Source organism: Sceloporus occidentalis, unplaced genomic scaffold (assembly GCF_023333645.1).
Source record: "Sceloporus occidentalis isolate IW3139 unplaced genomic scaffold, rSceOcc1.0.p SCAF_5, whole genome shotgun sequence".
NCBI lineage: Eukaryota > Metazoa > Chordata > Lepidosauria > Squamata > Phrynosomatidae > Sceloporus > Sceloporus occidentalis.
Window position 1 is genome coordinate 62,253,826 of NW_028316985.1, and position 20,120 is coordinate 62,273,945.

The window sequence follows — 20,120 nt, forward strand, 5'->3', positions numbered from 1 at the left end:
ACTGTGCCACTGTATATAATGAAACTTGTGCACCCATGGATTTTGGTATCCTCAGGCAGGAAGCTCCTGGAACCAGCCCCCAGTGGATACCAAGGACCTACTGTAACTATATATTGGACTGCAGCCTGAATAATGTACTAACACTGAATGTATTAATGAATGAAGTTTCTCTTTGCCTGAATGCTAAACCATGTTTCTCTATTTCAGGATCTATTTCTATTTCCTGAAACAGTGATTAAAAATAATAACTGCTGCTATATACGTCAGTCAGAATTTATATAAACGATGCAGCAGGCACAGTTCTCCAAAATATTTTTGGACTATTTAAGAGCTGCAAAAAGTAAAAAAGTGAATAAATTAAAACCCAAAATATAAGCCTCAGGCTGATGTGTTTGAACTTCACTGCAAACATTATTCATACATATTTAATTGTTCCATTGAGACTTTGACTGTTTTGGAAAGGTTCCAGGCATTATTTCCATTCCATTAGTAAGCCTGTAGTCTGCATACTCCTTAACCCAAAATGATTGATTCCATAAATGTCTTACCACTTACTGACCTGAACACTAATTGAAGTTGTGTATAGATTAAAACAAAGTGCATTGTTTTCAAAAGACAGCCACAATATGTTGTAATCTCTGGAATCTTTTAAGAACAGAAAAGCCATATTGGATCAAACCAAGGACTATCAAGTGCAAAATTCTGTTCACACAGTGGCCAACCATTTGACTATAGGAAGTCCACCAACAAGATAGGAGTGCACCTAAATGCCCAACTGTACATTCTCCAGCAAGTGATAAATTTAGGATTAATCTCCTACTCGTCCCAGTTCAGTTTAAAGACAGATTCAGTCAACCAGATTGCCCTCTAGTTTGAATTGGCTCAAGCTAATCAAATCTAGAAAAGGACACAAACCTGGTCAAGAGAATTGCATGATCTCATACCATCCCTTTCCCAAACTGTGATTGGAAAGTGCTGGTGAGATATTAGCTACACATGGAAGACAGAATTGTAGCACCTCTCCTACCTTCTCAACCAACCATGGCATTTTATCTATCTGTTTGGTGTGTGTGTGTGTGTGTATATATATATATATTCTCCATATTTATCTGAAACACTCTGAATCATTTTGAACCAAACCAATCCACTTTGGACATGAATTGGGCTGATCCAGCCCACTTCACATTTAGTCTAAATTGGTCAGAATGGGACCAATTTGGTTCAGAATTCAGGATCTAATCACAATAGTTGCATAGGCCTAATGTACTCATTCTGACTAGAAGGCATGTATGGGCCTATTCTCTATGAACTGATCTAACTCTCTTTTAAAGCTGTCCAAAGTGGCAGCTGTTGCTACATTTTATGACAATGAATTCCACAGTTTCGCTTTGACAACTGTGTAAAGAAGTCCTTTGTGTTATCTGTTCTGAATCCATTCAGCTCCATCAACTCACCTTAGCACGCCACCCCAGGGTTCTAGTATTATGAGAGAGGAAGAAAGCTTCCCCATTTCATACATGAAAAAAAAAAAAACTTTCATGACAGATGACAGAAGTGGCATTTTTACAGTATATTTTTGTTCCATGAAAAAGCTTCCCAAAATATAACTGTAAAAATGAAAATGAAGGCTTGCAAAACAACAGCTCTAAAACCCTTTGATAAACAGAAGTTGAAAGAGAAAGGCACTTTGAAATAGACCTAAACCTTCTTTGAAACACTAATATCATGTTACAGATTCTTTCATCTGTGCATCTTGTAAATTATTTTGTTTTGGATGATACTGAACATTCTACAGACAAAAACAAAAACAAAACAGCTTTTTAAAAAACTAAGATAAGTTTACCAATGGGATTTATTCAGGAGAAGCAAAACATCACTGAAGGTCTTGTTTAAATAGGGAAACTTTGCTGCGCTGTGTACAATTATTTTATCACAAAGCCAAAATATCCCTTCAAAATATTGTCTCAGAAGAATAACAATAGTGCCAACTAGGGATGTGAAGAATATTTGTTTACAGTCACACCTCTATGAAAAATAATACTCAAGATATCCTGCTGTGAAGAAGGAGAACAACTGTAAAAAAACCTAATTCCAATGTGGGTCACATTCAAAACTGAGTTTGCAAGATTAACAGAAAATGAATACTAACTAAAACCATACAATATTAACAGGTAAATGTTAACAAACCACATACAAACTCAACATGCAAACAACATACAACCTTCAACTATGTTAGATGTTTCCAAATTAAAAATCTTTTTTTGCTCTCCAAGGAAAAAAAAACAGCAACATAAAACTGAAGTTTTGTAGCAATTTTGTGGAAAGCTGTTCCATACCTCAGGTACTACAACAGAGATCTTCCTTGTACTAAAAAATTATATTCTCATTAACAAAAGAAAAGAAAGTGACATTTTGAAGATGTTTATTACAGCAGAGAGGGCTAAATTTGGTGTTCCATTGGTGATTATAAAGGAACTTTTCTCTTCTCTCTGCCCCCGTCCTTCAGCTGCTGCTACCAGCCTAAAGTAAGTGTCAGAAGGTTTTTCAAGCTCTCCAGAACCACATTTTGGGATTTGAAGGACCGAAGTAGGCAAAGAGTTGTCTTTCTAGGTTGCTCAGAATGCCTTCGTTTCCACCAAAGAATCTGTATATTATCTATAAATGCTTTGGTGCAGTTTCTGGCCTCTTAAGATGCGTGTGTCATTTAAACAGCATCCCTCCAAAGTGACCTGAAGCAGCTTTATTTTGGCCTGTCTGTTTGGGCCCTAAATTACATTTTAGAGCCTCAGATTATAAAGAACTTCATAAAAGATATATATTTTTTAAAATTCAACATTTTGGGGCTAATGTGATAGGGTCTCTTAAACCTGGCACAGCACAAGGTCTCTTCTTATCTTAATCCAGTAGAACTTTGACATACCAATGGACATGGAAGGATATCCTACAAAAAAAAAAAATAACTATTGATTATATCCATTATAGATTTTCTAGAAGCTTAAATGCTGTGAAAAACAAGATGCTGGGCTAACTAGATCTTCATTCTCAACCAGCAAGAATCTTCACATTTTGCGAACAGCAATTTCTCTGACTGCTTACCAGCTTCTGGAAGTCCTATATCCTAACATAACTGCTGGCTCCACTGATGGAATACAAAGTAAGGCCCCAGATCTCAGTCTGACACAACTAGGTATATATTATGCCTGTGGTATTTTCACAACAACAAAGAATCCTTCCCCCCAGGCTTTTTTCCCCTACCCTTTAAACTTCCTGGCAGAGTTGGTGGAAACCCTGTTAATTAATGAAAGTCTGCCTCCTCTCTTGACAGTCTTGGCCTAATATCTCTTCTGCAATGGTTCTTTGAATTTTTCTGATGTTTCATTCAATGATATTTCAGATCAATAAGTCACTATCAGCAGCAGTGAGACCTCCTTTCTCCTTTCATAGTCTTTTTATGTAGAGATGAAACTATCTAACTAATTGCCAATGTTCTACTGGGCTGCAGATATTCCTATTATATTCACATTTTCCTTTCAAACAAGACACTCTAACACACTCATCTCAGCTTTGTGATTAAAATATGCTTCATAGCTGGGAATCTATTCTTCCACGAGCGTCAGTTTCTAACTATTGTTTCAAAGGTGGTACCTGAAGGGTTCCTGGGATCTTCAAAAAGGGGAAAAAAGAGGATCCCAACAATTATCGTCCAGTCAGTCTGACATCAATACCAGGAAAGATTCTGGAGCAGATCATTAAACAGAGAGTCTGTGAACATCTAGAAAGCAATGCCATAATCACAAAAAGTCAACATGGGTTTCAGAGAAACAAGTCATGCCAGACAAATCTGATCTCTTTCTTTGATAAAATTACCAGCTTGGTAGATGAAGGGAATGCTGTGGATATAGTATATCTTGATTTCAGTAAGGCCTTTGACAAGGTTTCCCATGATATTCTTGCAAACAAGCTTGTAAAATGTGGGCTAGACAAAGGAACTGTTAAATGGATCTGTAATTGGTTGACCGGCCGAACCCAAAGGGTGCTCAACAATGGCTCTTTTTCCTCCTGGAAGGAAGTGACCAGTGGGGTCCCACAGGGCTCTGTCCTGGGCCCAGTGTTATTCAACATCTTTATCAATGACCTGGATGACAGAATTGGGAGCACACTTATCAAATTTGCAGATGACACCAAATTAGGAGGAATAGTTAATACTACAGAGGACAGGACCAACATTCAAAATGATCAGAATAGACTAGAAAGCTGGGCCAAAGCTAACAAAATGAAATTCAACACAGAGAAATGTAAGGTACTGCACTTAGGGCATAAAAATGAAATGCACAGATATAGGATGGGAGACACATTGCTGAATGAAAGTACATGTGAAAGAGATCTAGGAGTCCAAGTAGACCATAAGTTGAACATGAGTCAACAGTGTGATGCCGCAGCTAAAAAGGCCAATGCAATTCTAGGCTGCATCAATAAAAGTATAGTGTCTAGATCAAGAGAAGTAATAGTGCCACTGTATTCTGCTCTGGTCAGGCCCCACCTGGAATATTGTGTCCAGTTCTGGGCACCACAATTCAAAAAGGACATTGAGAAATTGGAGCGTGTCCAGAGGAGGGCGACTAAAATGGTGAAAGGTCTGGAAACCTTGCCCTATGAGGAACGACTCAGGGAGCTGGGGATGTTTAGCCTGGAGAAGAGAAGGTTAAGAGGTGATATGATAGCCCTGTTTAAATATTTGAAAGGATGTCATATTGAGGAGGGAGCAAGCTTGTTTTCTGCTGCTCCAGAGAACAGGACCTGGAACAATGGATGCAAACTACAGGAAAAGAGATTCCACCTCAACATTAGGAAGAACTTCCTGACAGTAAGGGCTGTTCGACAGTGGAACAAACTCCCTCGGAGTGTAGTGGAGTCTCCTTCCTTGGAGGTCTTTAAGCAGAGGCTAGATGGCCATCTGTTGGAGATGCTTTGATGGTGATTTCCTGCATGGCAGGGGGTTGGACTGGATGGCCCTTGTGGTCTCTTCCAACTCTATGATTCTATGATTCTATGATTTGAGAGTAGTGGCTTGGGAGCCCTGGCGGCTCAGTGATTAAATAAATGCCTGTACTGCAGCCACACAGTTGTGAGTTTGATCCCAGGGGCTCCAAAGTCCACTCAGCCTTGCATGCTTCCATAGGTCACTAAAATGAGTACCCAGCTTGTTGGGGGCAATTAGCTTACACATTGTAAACCGCTTAAGGAGTGCTTAGTTCATTGATAAGTGGTATAGAAATGTACTTGCTATTGCTATTGGGGAATAAACACAGTCACCTGGAGTTAGGAAGAGAATCTCTAAAGCCCCTTTGCACCTCCAAATGTTCCCAATGTACTAATTCAATCACTTATTATCAAAATACTTTTAAAAAAACAAATAGTGGACAATTAAAGTCATCTCACAATCTGTAAACTGCTGGTGAATTCAGAATTCAAGCAAGTAGCTCAATTCAAATCATCTGAGGGGAAAGCAATTCCACAAAATGTCTGAAAAATAAACACACACACCAAAAAGTCTGTTTTTTAAAAGCTGGAGTTAAGAAAAGAGATGTGCTCTGGAAGTCAAGCTATTAGCACCAATCTGAGGAGAAAGTTTAATCAACAGCAAGAGTGGGAAGAGGAAGGGTATTGGAAAGCTTTGTATGTAATAATGCTCAACCATAACCACGTGTCTTCAAGTCAGCTAATGCTATGGGAGCAACTAATGCAATTTAAATGCACACCAACTCCATTTTAATGCATACTTCTGCCAACCCTGTTTTCCTTTCCAGTCTCTGTGTAGTTAAAGGAATCAGATGCATGCTTACATAGCAGTAGAAAAACTGAATGTTGCTAGGGTATGGAAAAGGTGGAAAATAAAAATATTTGCCATATTCAGATGAAACAGCATAAGATATGTGTGTGTTTGTGCATGTATGTGTGTGTTAAATCCACTCTTTCTGCCAAAGACCCAGATAGCATTCTGTGGATGCTCACAGGGATTTGCCCATTAAGAAGGGGCTAATACTTATACTGCAGAAAGTGCTAAATATAAAACAAACCATAAATTAGAGTCATGGTCCATCACAAGGCAAGCTAATCCAATCCATAAGCAAAGAATGTAAATGTGCTATAGCACAAAGGATAAGAGACACTTCCAGGCTACTAACAATGCCATTGTATTAAAGGGTTTTTAGCTACACCTTTGAGGGCATTGTAATAAAGAGATTGCATAATCGTCTTTGACATAACGCCGTGGCATGAATAAAGTACCTTGACTTGATACACGTCAAAGGTTTTACATCAAATTTGTGGCTCTAATAATTTCAGGACATCCATTCAAAGATGTTTTCTTTGTGTGATAGATTTTCAAAGCAAAACGGAAAGGGAGAGGAAAGTAAGTGGGGAGACAAAGTATATATTATACAATGAGACCTGTATGGCAGCTGCTGTTAACACTGTGTGATTTACTGACATTTTAATCTATTTGAGGTTCTATCTGTTGCTTTTCTTATTGTCGCAATTGTGGGTAGACAACATGTAATTACACAGAGTGAAAACATGAGCACACTGTTCTCACTATTTCATCTCACTTACAAAGGAAAATTGAACATCTTGCTATTGCTTAGTTATCAGAAGATTATCCTTGTGTAAAAAAGAGCTATATTGATTTTTACTCTCTCTCTCTCTCTCTCTCTCTCTCTCTCTCTCTCTCTCTCATATATATATATATATATATATATATATATATATATATCAAAGGAAGTACTTTCCATTGTTACATTATACAGGTATACCAATCATATATGAGTTTGTTAAGTTTGACATTAAGTGCAGGAATAGAAAAGAAGCTTTGCAGAACTGGCATTGTGAAAAGAGTATTTCTTCCTTTCATTTTGCTCAGCTTTCAAAACCACAGGGCCGTAGATCAAGGACAAGACTAGAAGAATGGGGAGTATAGGGGAGGAAGGGAAAAGAAAGTAGAATAACAATGCTTCAATCCTACTGTGTCCAACTAGAGATTGCGGGGGGGAACTAACTTTTTTTGACCAGAAGTCCCAGACACCCCCAAACTGCATAGACATTGGCCAATCAGGTGGGTGTATCCTGTTATCTAAAGTGTATCAGGAGGGTGTATCTAAAGAACAACTTTTCCAAGTTTTACTTCTGATCGAAAATTGAGTGAACCACTCCTTCTCCCACCTGTCATTTATGCGGGTCAAGTCTAATTAATAACCTCAATCATCTAGAAACTGAAAAATGAAGGAATAATTACAGTCATCCATCTATATCCATGGGCTTTTTTTATCCACAGTTTCAAACATCCAAATCTTGAAAATACTTTAACAATATATAAATTCCAAAAATAAACCTTGGTTTTGCCATTTTATGTAAGGAACAGCATTTTACTCTCAATTGTATTTAGTGGGACTTGAGCATTCACAGATTTTGGTATCCATGGGGGGTGGGGTGGGGGACTGGAACCAAACCCCAGTGGATATCAGGGACCCACTGTACAATTAATGTATTACACATAGATAAGGTGATCCATTGTTAAACAGACATGCTGCCACCAACTGGAAATTATTACAACTTGTGCCTTTTAAGCTACCATGGTTCCCTCATGTGCAGTGCAGGGCATTATCTGTTCACCAGTGTTGAAACAATATTCATCTTCTAGCCTGGCCAGCTTCTGTACCTGGAACAACATTTTGACCACTTCAGAAAACTAAGTATCTTGGGTCAGCCTTAAGACAACCCCTTCAACTTGTCAGGAACTGGATTTAGAATCATAGGCGCGTTACAGACGTGCCTAAATGTGCTCAGCACGTACTAGGGTTAGAAAAGGGCGTCCCTTCTGGATGCCCCCAACCCTAGTACGTGCTCAGCACGTACAAAATGGCGGCACCCGTTTTACACAGGGGCCGTCATGACGACGTCACCACCGCGCCGCCTCCAAACGAGGTGGCACGGTTGTGATGTCGTCGTGCCACGTGAGTGCGCCTAGAGCCTTTACATGGCTGCGCCAGTGACGCAGAGGAGAAAGGGGCCAAGTGGCCCCTTTCTCCTCCTCCCCGCCGCCATCGAGTGTCCTCGCGTCTTGAAGCCCTGAGGACACCCCTTTCCAGGCCATGGGGAAGCGGCCTTTTGCCACTTCCTCGAGGCCTGGAAAGCGGTAGATCGGGGCCTCGGAGGCTGCCGTTGTGGCAGCTGAGGCCCCGATACAGCGGGGAAAGGGCCGGATACAGGCTGCCCCAAAGGGGCGGTCTGTAACGCACCATAGAATCATAGAATAATAGAGTTGGAAGAGACTGCAAGGGCCATCCAGTCCAAACCCCTGCCATGCAGGAAATCCAAATCAAAGCATCCCCGGATTGTTTTAATTGCTGAAATAAATGGCTCTACATCATGATTTAATGGATTCTTGAGCAATAAAAGAGTACTTTTGGACTAATAGAATCCCCAGCCACTGGTTATGTATACTGTGATATGTGGAAAGTTGTCCAAACAACAAACATTTCTAAACTCTGGTTCTAAATGAGGCTGGAGATCTCAGCCTTGCATGTTGTAGAAGTCATGCTGAGAGCGTTGTCTCCAATGGAGGCAAAGATAGGCTACTGTCAGTACCTGAATAGTACAAAAATTTCTTGCTGATGAAGTAGTCAGTGAGGGAAACTGGTGTGAAGTGCTGACCTTTTAGCTACATGAAGAATTGGTTTCTGCAGTAAAGGAAATAGTGAAAGTCCAGTTTGACCTACTGTACACAGGTGGTTGTTCTTGTGACACATGACCTGGTTAATGCTCTGAGAACTCTATTTCATTTGTAACAGAAAATATATATATACTCATGAGTCCTGGTACATGATGGCTCTTTTCCTATGAGATATTCAATTATGTGGGCTAGCAATTATACTGTTTTTATCTTGATAAATAAATAAATAAATAAATAAATAAATAAATAAATAAATAATTTCCAATAAAATTGAGGTGGTTTACAGCAATAATAAAATTCATACAATATAAAAATAAATCCCACTATCCCCACCTTCCTTAAACAAACAACATAATAGTTCCAACATACAATAATAAAATACAATTTAAATCATTAAAACAATCAGAGATAGGAAAACAGGGCATCTTGGGGTAATACGTAGGATGGTCCATATCAGCGGGGTGACCGAGTGAATTACTCAGGGAAGGCTTGTTGGAAGAGATCTGTCTTGATTGCCTTTTTGAAGCCATCAAGATTGGTAATGAGTTGGATCTCCTCTGACAGGCCATTCCATAATTTGTTAGCTGGATGGTTCACGTCAGCTGGATGGTATATTTTTTGCTACTTAAGTTATCTTCATTTCTTCCTGAGAAGGTAGGGGGAGATCTTGACTAAACAGTCTTGGTTCAGTTTAAGTAGAAATGCTGTCATATAAAGAATCACTTTGGAAAGTGATGCCCATTTGGTTCTCTTGAACTCCTGGCCCCTATTATCCTATGGCACTAGTGCAAGGTCTGGCATCAGGGATTGGCACCCTTGGGTATTTGCAAAAGGCTCGGACCCTTAAAAGGTCCTGTAAATCATCTCCTTGATCTTCCTTTACATTTCTGGATTCTCCTACAGTGTCTCAGGAATCCCTTTTCAACCTGACTCCAGAGGAACAAGGTTCAAGGGAGTTTGGAGCTGTTGGTGGCTTTGTCTTCATTTCTTCAGTTGGCGGAGAGGGACTTCAGTGCTCTTGCCACTGTTGGGATGAGGCAGCTTCACCATTTCTGCTGTCTGTGGGATTCAAAATCATCTTCTGGGAGAAGCATTCAACAGGAAGTGATTCCTAGGACCCCGCCAAACCTGGTACTAGCCCTGTTTGAGAGTTTCAATTTGTGGTTGAAGCCACTTTTGTCATTTCCCAGGTTTATTTCTCTTCGCAGACTTAGGCTAGTAGCAATCACCAATGTCACATTGAGTAAGCTGTGGAAGAAAATAGCCTACTTCAGTGGTTCTCAAACTTTATACCCTTGTTGACCTCCTTTACATCTACATGTGGATGTCCCCTGCTTGAAGTCGTATATGAAAAAAAGGTTTAGTGTGCATATTTTTGTTTGTACATTCATGTGTATTAACATTTTAACATGTTATATGGAGATAACATTGTCCACATTAGAACAATTTTCTTTAAATAAATTTAAACTTAACACATGTGTAGATTTTACACATGCTGTCTCACACACAGTCACACTCACATAAGCCAATGCTCACAGATATGTACACACTCAGTCATGCTTTTTCATTCTTTTTTTTTCACTTGCATACATACACATTTACTCTGTCTTACGCACAGTCACACAGAAGCATTCATTCTCTTGCTCATATGCAAGTATCGTTGTTGTTAACTACGCTCAATTCATCCTCCATTCATAGTGACCCTGTGGATGTTCCAGTTCTCCCTGTCCTTAACAGCTCTGCTCAGTTTCTGCAGTTTCCCTGAAGAGAGACAAAAGGAGCCCTGGTGACACAGTGGTTGAATGCCAGTACTGTAGCCAAAACATTGCTAGTTTGATCCAAAAGGGCTCCAGGTTGACTCAGCCTTCCATCCTTTTGTAGGCTGGTAAAATGAGTACTCAGCTTGTTAGGAGCAATTGGCTAACACACTGTAAACTGCTTAAAGAGTGCTTAGCATTATAAAGTGGTATAGAAATGTAAGTGCTATTGCTATTCCCCAACTTGTGGCCTCTCTGGTTGAATCAAACCATCTGGAATGTGGTCCACCTCTCTTTCTGCTGCCTTCTACCTTTCCTAGCATCATTGTGTTTTTTTTTCTTCTAATGATTAATGTCTTCTCATGATGTGGCAAATGTACAGTAGCCTCCATTTAGTCATACTGGCTTCCAATAAGAATTTGGGCTCAATTTTTCTAGAACACATGTGTTTGTCTTCGTGGCCATCCATGGTATCCTCAGCAGTCTTCTCCAGGAGCACATCTCAAGTTGATTTTCTTTCTGTTTTTCTTCACTGTCCCGCTCTCACATGGGGATGAGAGTATACACAAGTACATATGCAAGTATGTAAAAAGGAGATGAACAGTGTATGTGTGAGAGAGAGGGAGAGGGAGAGACAGAGACAGAGACAGAAACGTAATGACGGTGCCCAATAGGGCCCATCCGAAACACGCCACAGTTTTATTGCTGGCATTTTTTAAAAATGGAAAGTTGGGGTATAAATGTAACAGAGAAGAAAATGAGCAGTAGATAATACATCAGAAAGAACTCGGTAGATAAACAAGGCTTAAAGGGCCCCATTGTTTCTACTAGGAGTTTTCCAAACATGATGATGGCTAAATAAACATCCTCTCCTTGAGACATTCTCAGTGTAAATTTCACAAACTTTCATTTTATCTTTTTCCCCATTCAACAGGCATATGGATTACTTAATTAAGTACATTAAAATGGCTTTACATTCCAATGTTTAATTTCCATTTTTTCAAAGACACAGCTATTCATCTTAGGAGAAATCTCCATTATAGTGTGTACAAAATGATGCTTTTAAATATGAAATCACACACCGAGACATGTTTGACAAAAATGTGTAGAAATATAAAATATGTAAATTATGGATTCTCCTGAGGTAACATTGATCAATGCCTTTGAATAAACCATATCAATTTCCCCTTCTTCTTTGAGCAATATTCTGCACTTGGTGAAGTAAATTAAATTTGCCAAAATGGGGGTTAGAAGCAAGTTATTCTTCAAAGCACACAGGCAGAAAGCTATCTATAGAGAAACAAATATGGCTACATAAACTGAGCAGCATGGGAATTTAGAGTAAACAGTTGTGCAGATCTTTAACTTACAGAATTGTTCCTCACTGGTTCTTTACAATTAGCTTATCCAAACTAACACTTTGGTCAAGTGACTTGGGCTAGTCTAAATATAAAATCTATTATTCAATTGAGATTTATTTTTGTTCAGATTATGTAGAAGGAACAGTGGTCTCCCTACTCTGGTTCAGAGAAATGTAATGTTGGCTGTGAGCCACTGGTACAATTGATATTTCATCACGAAAAATGTCAGGAAAAAAATCTTCTAGAACATGGCCTCATAGCCCAAAAATCTCATAACAAACAATTGATATGTCTGTCTACAACCAATGATACATATGTTTCTGGCTAAAATCTGGTAAAATTCATAACTAACACATATTTTTCATACCTCCAACAGGACACATTCCATAACATTGCTGTGATCAGTAATGACCTGTGCTAAGCCAAGGTCTTTTACCACCTGAGATGGAAGGAGAAGATTCCTTCTTTCTGTTGTTTTTATTACAGGTTTTTGATCCAGCTACATGTAACCATTAGCTTACCAGAAAAAAAACAGGCAGTAATTTACACATGGCTCTCTGTTCCTACATCATGACATCCTACACTAAAACATGTGGATGTACACACCTGGCAACTATGCAACTACTAAAGTAAATTATCTGTGAAAAACTGTGCTATAATATATTTGTTAGTTTTTTAAGACTTAATTATAATTCTTAATGTTCATTCCACCCCTACCCTGCTTTTTTCCTCTCCCGTCTGGTTATTAGAATAGTCAAACTGGTTGTTACTGAACACCTGAAATGTAGTCCATAAAAAAATGTCAATCCTTAATAACCAATGCTGTCTAGGGCAATTGTATTTTGTTGCTCTTAGCTAAAAATAGATATTTATGTTGACCTTAACATGTCTAAAATCCCAATTAGACTAACTTTTTTAGTATGAAAAGAAGCTTTTATTAAACCTAAAGCAGTGTTCAGATTGTTGTGACAAATTATATCAAGGGTATAAAAATAGGTATGTTATGCTAATCCAAAGCAAAACAGTAACCATTGCAAAAATAAAATGTGAAATATAAATTGCAAATCAATCCTAAAGTTTTTCTCTTAGGCAGACTTGAAAAGATGATATTAAGTTATGTAAAATGGTAGGAAATATGCTTATTACGGTACATATACGTGTGGCCAAGAACTGGGAGAAGGAAACAAACTTGCCATTAATAGATGTCTGGAAGAAAAATATTTTACACAAAATGTTAATATAAATGATAACTTATGAAAGATGCTGGGAAAGACTGCAGAGCAAAACACACTCTTTGGAATGCTGAAAGAAATTTATTTATGGAACAAGAGATGTATAATATCAGACTGTGGAGAAGTGTGTCATTTGACTTCATGAAAATTATGAAGTGAGAAAATGGGGAAAAAATGAATATACTCCTTTTAAGATTATAGAGTCAGCCCTCCATATCCACACAGATTCTTTATCCATGAATTCAACCATCCATTGTTTGAATATATATATATATATATATATATATATATATATCCCCCAAAAAGCAAACCTTGATTTTGCCATTTAGTATAAGGGACACCATTTACCATGTCATATTTAATGGGACTTGAATATCTACATATTTTGATATCCACAGGGGTCCTGGAACCAAACCCCAGCAGATACCAAGGGCCCACTGTAAATTAATTTCAATAAATATGTACAGTTTTCTCCATTTTTTTCTGACTCCTGCTCTTGTATTTTATAGACTGGCAGTAAAAATTATACTCCTCTCCCACACATAAAGCAAAATATTTACAAAGAATATACTGATAAGAACATAGGCACAGATAATGGAAATGTTCATAACAGCTGATGGATTCTGGTCATGTAATTATGGGAGTTGCAATTCAAAATACAGTTGTCCCTCCCAGTTGTTCTTGGGATTAGGGTGAAGGACCCCCGTGAATATGGAAAAACTGCAAATAAAAAAAACCCCACTATTCTTTTAACTTAAGAGAACACCTCTCTAGGAATCTCCAGGTCCTCCATTGCAACTCTGTAGTCAACACCTTCCAGAAGCTGATCCCAGAATCATGCTGGAGGACTTACAAATGCCTAGAGAAGTGTTTTCACTAGGAATTTCTAGGTTCTCCAGCAAAATTCTGTGGTCAATTTCTGGCAAAGTTGCACTGGAGGACTTAGAGATTACTAGACAGAACATATGAATCAAAACAGCAAATCATCAAATCTGCAAAAGTCAAATCCACAAATATGGAAGGCCAACTGTACAATAACCTTTCCATTCTCTGAATAAAAGCAATGCTGGATCCGACAAAAGATCCATAAAACCCATGTGAGATCAGGCAAAGTGTTCATCTAGTCTTGCCTCAGCTTTGGAGATGCTCTGTAGAAGTCTACACCATAGGATGCAAGGCATTAGCACTTACTGTTCGTTTTCCAAGAAACTGGTACAGTGAACCCTTGTTATGCGCTGGGGTTTGGTTCCAAGATCCCCCGTGGATAACAAAATCCGTGGATGCTCAAGTCCCATTAAATATAATGATATAGCATAACCTTATAAAAATGAAAAATAAAGGTCTGATATTTGAAATTTACTTTTTTTGAACATTTTCAAACAGTGGATGCTTGAATCCATGTATAAAAAAATCCGTGTATAAGAAGGGTTGACTGTATTCAGAGGTACAACTGAAGCTTCATGTCACAATAATGTCTGATAGATCCACCATATATTTCCCTAAATCCCCTTCCAAAACCCTCATTCTAGTAACTACAGCTACATCTGCACTTCAGAAATACTCCAGGTTGACACCACTTTCACTACCTTTGCTCAATTCTATGGAATTCTTCAAATTTTAGTTTTGTGAGATATTTAGTCTTCTCTGTCAGAGAGTTCTGGATACATAATAAACTACAATTCCCAGAATTTGATACCACTGAGCTGTGGCAATTAAAGTGGTGTCAAACTGGATTATTTCTGGAGTGCAGCTGCATCCTATATGCTGATTTCTGTACATTCATTATATGTCACACAAATACTTTCTTTTGTCTGTCCTAAATCTATTGCTAGTCAACTTTATTGAATGACCCTGAGCACTAGTATTAGAAAGGACAACCAGAAGCAGCAGCCTAGTTTCTGCTGTTGCTACTGCTGCAGTACAGGGAAGCAGTGGTTTGCAAATTCAAGAAGGGAAAACTCATCTGTCTCAAGTGTAGGTGGGTAATAAACATTTCTCCTTTCTTGCTTCATACAGTGAGTTACAACATGATAGTAGTCTGAACCCAACTACATGTTTAATGAGTTGCTGAGGAAGGATATTTTAATGGATGTATGTAGGGTTGCCATGCCTTCTCCAACTCGTTCCCACTCTTAAGTCAATCAAACTATTAGTAATTTCCACAGAGGGTGCATATTCTTACATACTCTCTCTCTCTCTCTCACACACACACACACTTCTCTGTGAACTTAGAAAATCCTCCTCAAGAAGAGTTGCCACTTGTGACGAAAGGAGGCCAAAAGAAAGAGCAGCTAGCCAGCAAAGGCCAGGGAGGATCTTTGCCCAATTGTGTTGGCTGGGATCCCTAAGAAAACAGTGAGAAGCAGCTGGAGCTTTGCCCTTCTTCATCTCATGCACAGCTGTTTTCCTTGTTTGTACACCTTTCCTTACAGAGTCCCACAGCAGGAGCTACTCCTTCTTAGTTCTCAGGGGTGGGGGGGTGGGTGTGTGTGAGTGAGTGAGAGAGAGAGAGAGAGAGAGAGAACTCAGTAGTCCTGAGCCATTGAGAGGATGTCACGGATGAGAGTTTCTAAGGCACAAGGCAAATGCCCAAGAGGCAAAACTGTAAATGGTGCTCCTTCCAGGACTCAAATCAAGGTGCATAGGAAACTGATTCAAAGTTTTCCATAGATGCTGGAAGCTCTACTTTTATGCCATGTTATATTTTATTGATTATTCATGCCCCATCTTTTATCCAATTGGCTCAGGGTAGCCTACATAACTCTCCTATGCCCTCCCAATTTTATCACCAGAACAACCTGGTCAGGTAGGACAGGCTAAAGAAAGAATGACTCAAAGCCATTCAGTGAGATTCATGTCTCTGTGGGGACTTGAAACCAGATCTCCCACATCTCATCCCAGCACATCCCACCATAGGGAAACAATCTGCAGAGAGTTGAAATACATGAGCTGATTCACAGCCATTTGCTGAATGGGAAGAGGAGCAACAATCCACAAGTGAGGATTCAGACCAGGAAGCTACTGAGAAAGTGGTCTTTGATTTGAATGTGCAGACATATTACAGTCAAGTGGTGATGGCTAAATGAACATAAGCAGCTGTTATGATGATATGAAAAACCCACTGGTCTGGCAAATGCTGCAGTTGTGCAAAACATATGCATACACAAGCTGCTATCTACAGAATTATGTGAGATTTCAGTAACAACGTGGCACAGAGTGATCATCCTAGATTATGAAGACTGTAGTAACAAATAGTCTTTTTTAAATTGTTTTTTCCTGACCCAAAATGTATTTTTTATGCATGTGGTTCCTTATGTGCAGCAGTGAACATGTCCAGGATTTCCTGTGCTATGCTATATGATCATTCTTCATATGATGCTCTAAAGCAGCTTTCTCCAACCTGAGCCCTTCCAGATATTTCAGCCCCTGAGACCTACTGTTCCTGACTATTGCCCATGTGTAGTAAGGCTAATGAGAGCCGTGGGCCAAAAAATGGAGGGCCCCAAGATCTGCTCTATAGCTTGCAGATTCCCTACATGAACACAGTGAGCCAATGAAAACATACCCTTTCCTTTATTTTGCTTGTTTCAGGTAACTTCTCTTGTTCTTTCTCTCCTCCTGCCAACATTTCATGTGTTTTGGATGCTTTCTTTAAATATAGCTCTAATGTCATCCTTTATTATTTGATATCAATGGATGTAAAATAATATTTTTATTTTTCAAAACAAAGGTTTTCATATACATGCAGATGAATAACTGATATAAAAAACAAAGCCACCTCTGGAATGATGGAATGAAAGAATCTATGCAGGGGACAGGGTGTGAGGACCAGAAAAATCTGTGGTAGTATATTTATTTTTTTATATTCATTGTATTTTTCTCCAAGGGCCTAAATACCCCAAAGACACCAGATCCTGTCTGCTTTTGGAAGCTAAACAGGGTTAAAACCAGGATAGGAGACCTGTAGGAAATACAAGTTAAAAAACTTACCTGGCTGACTGATGGTGAGGAAAGAGATGATTCATGCCCCACACCTCTAAAATAACACTATACTGACCATCTATGCAGAAATGTTCACATGTGGCCATAACAGCACAGACTTTCCTCCTCTTTTTAGAGAACAAAGAAAAGGAAATAATTAATCTGGCCTTTAGCAATATATGGTCCTCCATATATTGTGGCTGGTAATCCTCCATATTGACGGTCTAGATTACATATTGCAATAGGTGGATAGTGGAGAAAATACACTGCTCCTTTACCAAGTACGGAGCTTTCCACTTATTATGACCTGTTGAGATACAATACATCTAGGTGGTCATCCAGAGCTGTTGTCTGCCTAGTTTATATTAAAACTATGTGTTACTTATAAGTAAATGTCTGATGCATACGTGAATCTTGAAAACACTCTTTGGGCGTCTGGTATCGGATGGACATATTGTAGGGGGGGGAAATCTCAGTGCTGTGCATAATTTTATTTCTTGATACAGCATAAATTTTCTATCCAAGATTATATTTGAACCTGGCAAAATGTAAAGTTCTGCCAGTGGACTTACATGGAGATGTGGATGTAGCATCCAGAGCTCTGGATGGAGGACAAAGGGGACAGTGCAAGGGACTTTTGATAGTACACTCCTGTGGCCAATTAGTCTTCATTCAATTCGGGGAAAGGAAATGGGCTTGGTCACTGTTTTACAGCCACTGTGATGCCTAGCAATACTGTTGCAAAAGGAGCAGCAGGATACTTCCATCCATAATGTTGTAAAACTATTTCTGCCTCAGGCCAGAAGGGAATTTCTGCCTCTGTCCTACCACATCTAAAAATGTATTACTGTTGTTGCTACTGGACAAACACCTAAAATCAGATAGCTCTTTCAAAAGATTTAGATGTTTTCTATATAATTGCAAATAGGCACTCAGTAAATAATATATGTTGCCTCTTACCAGAATAAAACAATCCTGGTGTTCCCCCTTTTCCAGAAAGCCCTAGCAGACTTCCCCCAGTGAGGATAGGGCTTGTCCTGAAGCATCATATCTGTAACCTAGAATAAAGGAAGAGAGAAAAACAAAGAAAACAGTTTAAGCTGTTGTTATTCAGTCTTGGCTAAAATACTGCAATTATAATTTGTTTTTATGGTGTCATATTTTGCCCAAGGTTGACATCTCCACATGAGAACTGTCCCAATCTACAATACATGGACATGCATACAGTTATTCAGCCTGATTATATGTTTGTTTGCTAAGAAGCCTCCTTCCATGTGCTCAACAAGGCTGAATCATAGATAGGTATGTATAGGGTAGCTTATTTCGACTGGGCATTGTCATTTCTTTCTTGCAGCAAGGCACATATGAAAAAGAGATAATAGCACTTTTTAGAATTAACATGACTCTATATGCCACATTAGCATCCCATGGTTCCACAATTGTCCCCCCCCCCCCATATTTTGAATTATATATGAACAAAATATTGAATGAATGTGGGCAACCTTAAATGGGCATGAACAGTTATGGAAAGTTTTTTGCTGTGACCTAGTGCAATTGTACCCTTTTGCATGACTGACCACTAACAAAAAGGCTATCTGGACCATGGCTATGGCTGAGTAGCATAGGCTTGATTACCATTTGGCTAAACATGCCATTGGGCACAGCAATGCCACAGAAGGGTTGCACTCATTCAACTGAGTTCAAAAAGAATAGAATCAGTAGGTGCAAAAAGGAATTTATAGAAAGAACAGTGTTTCCTTTCATTTTGTACTTATCGGTTCTATTCTTTTTCATCTCCAGAGATATCAAAAATGGGCTCACAGCTGTAATTGTCTGAGAACACTTCTCATGGAGAGAAGACCTTTTCAGATTCCTATTATGTGCTCTTTTGAAATTTCCTACAGCTGAGATCATAATCCCTGCACCTGTATCACATCACTGTAAAGTTTTGTCTGTACTTGCTTTTGTGGAAAAATTAAAAATCCTGCTACCCTGCTTAGAACGAGCATGGGTACATGCTATGTACCTCACTGTGTAAATTTACAGCGCTTTATAAATAAAGGTTAATAATAATAATAATAATAATAATTTTCAATATCACCAGTGATACTAAAGTATGCATCTTCTAGGACAGGTGTTCTTCATCACTTGCTCCACAGCAAGTGTGAAAAATTATGGTCAAATTTCATGCTAAGCCGCAAGACATTTAAGATGTCATTGGTGCCATGGTAGCATTTTTGCAAGCCTTTTCTCCCCTTGCATTACAATGTGGTCTGTGCCCATGTGTAATTAAATAAAGAAATGTTGATGCTATGAGTGTAAGCAAACAAACCACATTGTGTTCAGTTTGACCCTTCCTTGTTGTTGTGTGCCTTTAAGCCATTTTTGATTTATGATGACCACAAGGCCATAATCCCAGGTATTCTTGGCATTTCAGAGGCTGTTTGCCTTTGCTTTCCTTTTATACTTCCTCATACAGAAATGTAGACTTTCCTTCTACAAACTACTGTATCAGCACCATGTTCTTCTGACCTCAGACTTCTTTTCTGTTCCTCACTGAGAATACATTAGTCATTCCTTCAGAATTTTGCAGCAGAAAAGGGTATTGGTAAGCTGCTGGCCAATCGATGTAGTGTGCCTTCAAGTTGTTTCTGACTTATGGTGACCCTAACACATACATATGCTCCAAAAAGGCCACTGTTGCCTTATTGGGCTTTGAATCCAGCCTATTCTTGGTTTTTCAATTATTAAATACAAACAGGAAGAGAATAGATATCTTCTACAGTTTCTTGGATGGACTGTTCCTGCAAGCTGGCAAATTTACAACCTAATTCTTTCTGTAGCTCTTACTGCCAGCTCTCTCTATAGAGGGAAGTGTCTAGAATGTGGAATAGGCCACTGCCAGGAAATAGAAGACTATATATAAAAAAGATTCTGCAGAACATTAGAGGGATTGCTTCTTTGGTCTGGCATATTTACCATCGGCCTTCAGTTGTCAAGGAGATATTATCATAAATATATACTTATTTTACTATTAGGTTGTGTTTTTGTGGAATGTAGT

The 20,120-nt window shown here is 38.8% G+C and overlaps 1 protein-coding gene across 2 annotated transcripts in view; it reads right to left on the bottom strand.

The window, feature by feature from the left end:
- Positions 1-20,120, bottom strand: part of TMEM117 (transmembrane protein 117) — a 297,239-nt gene that overhangs the window by 93,994 nt on the left and 183,125 nt on the right. For both annotated transcript variants that reach the window (XM_089524261.1, XM_089524263.1), the window contains exon 5: positions 18,020-18,117. In XM_089524261.1, coding sequence (XP_089380387.1) covers positions 18,020-18,117 — 98 coding nt within the window. The remainder of the gene's footprint in view (positions 1-18,019; positions 18,118-20,120) is intronic.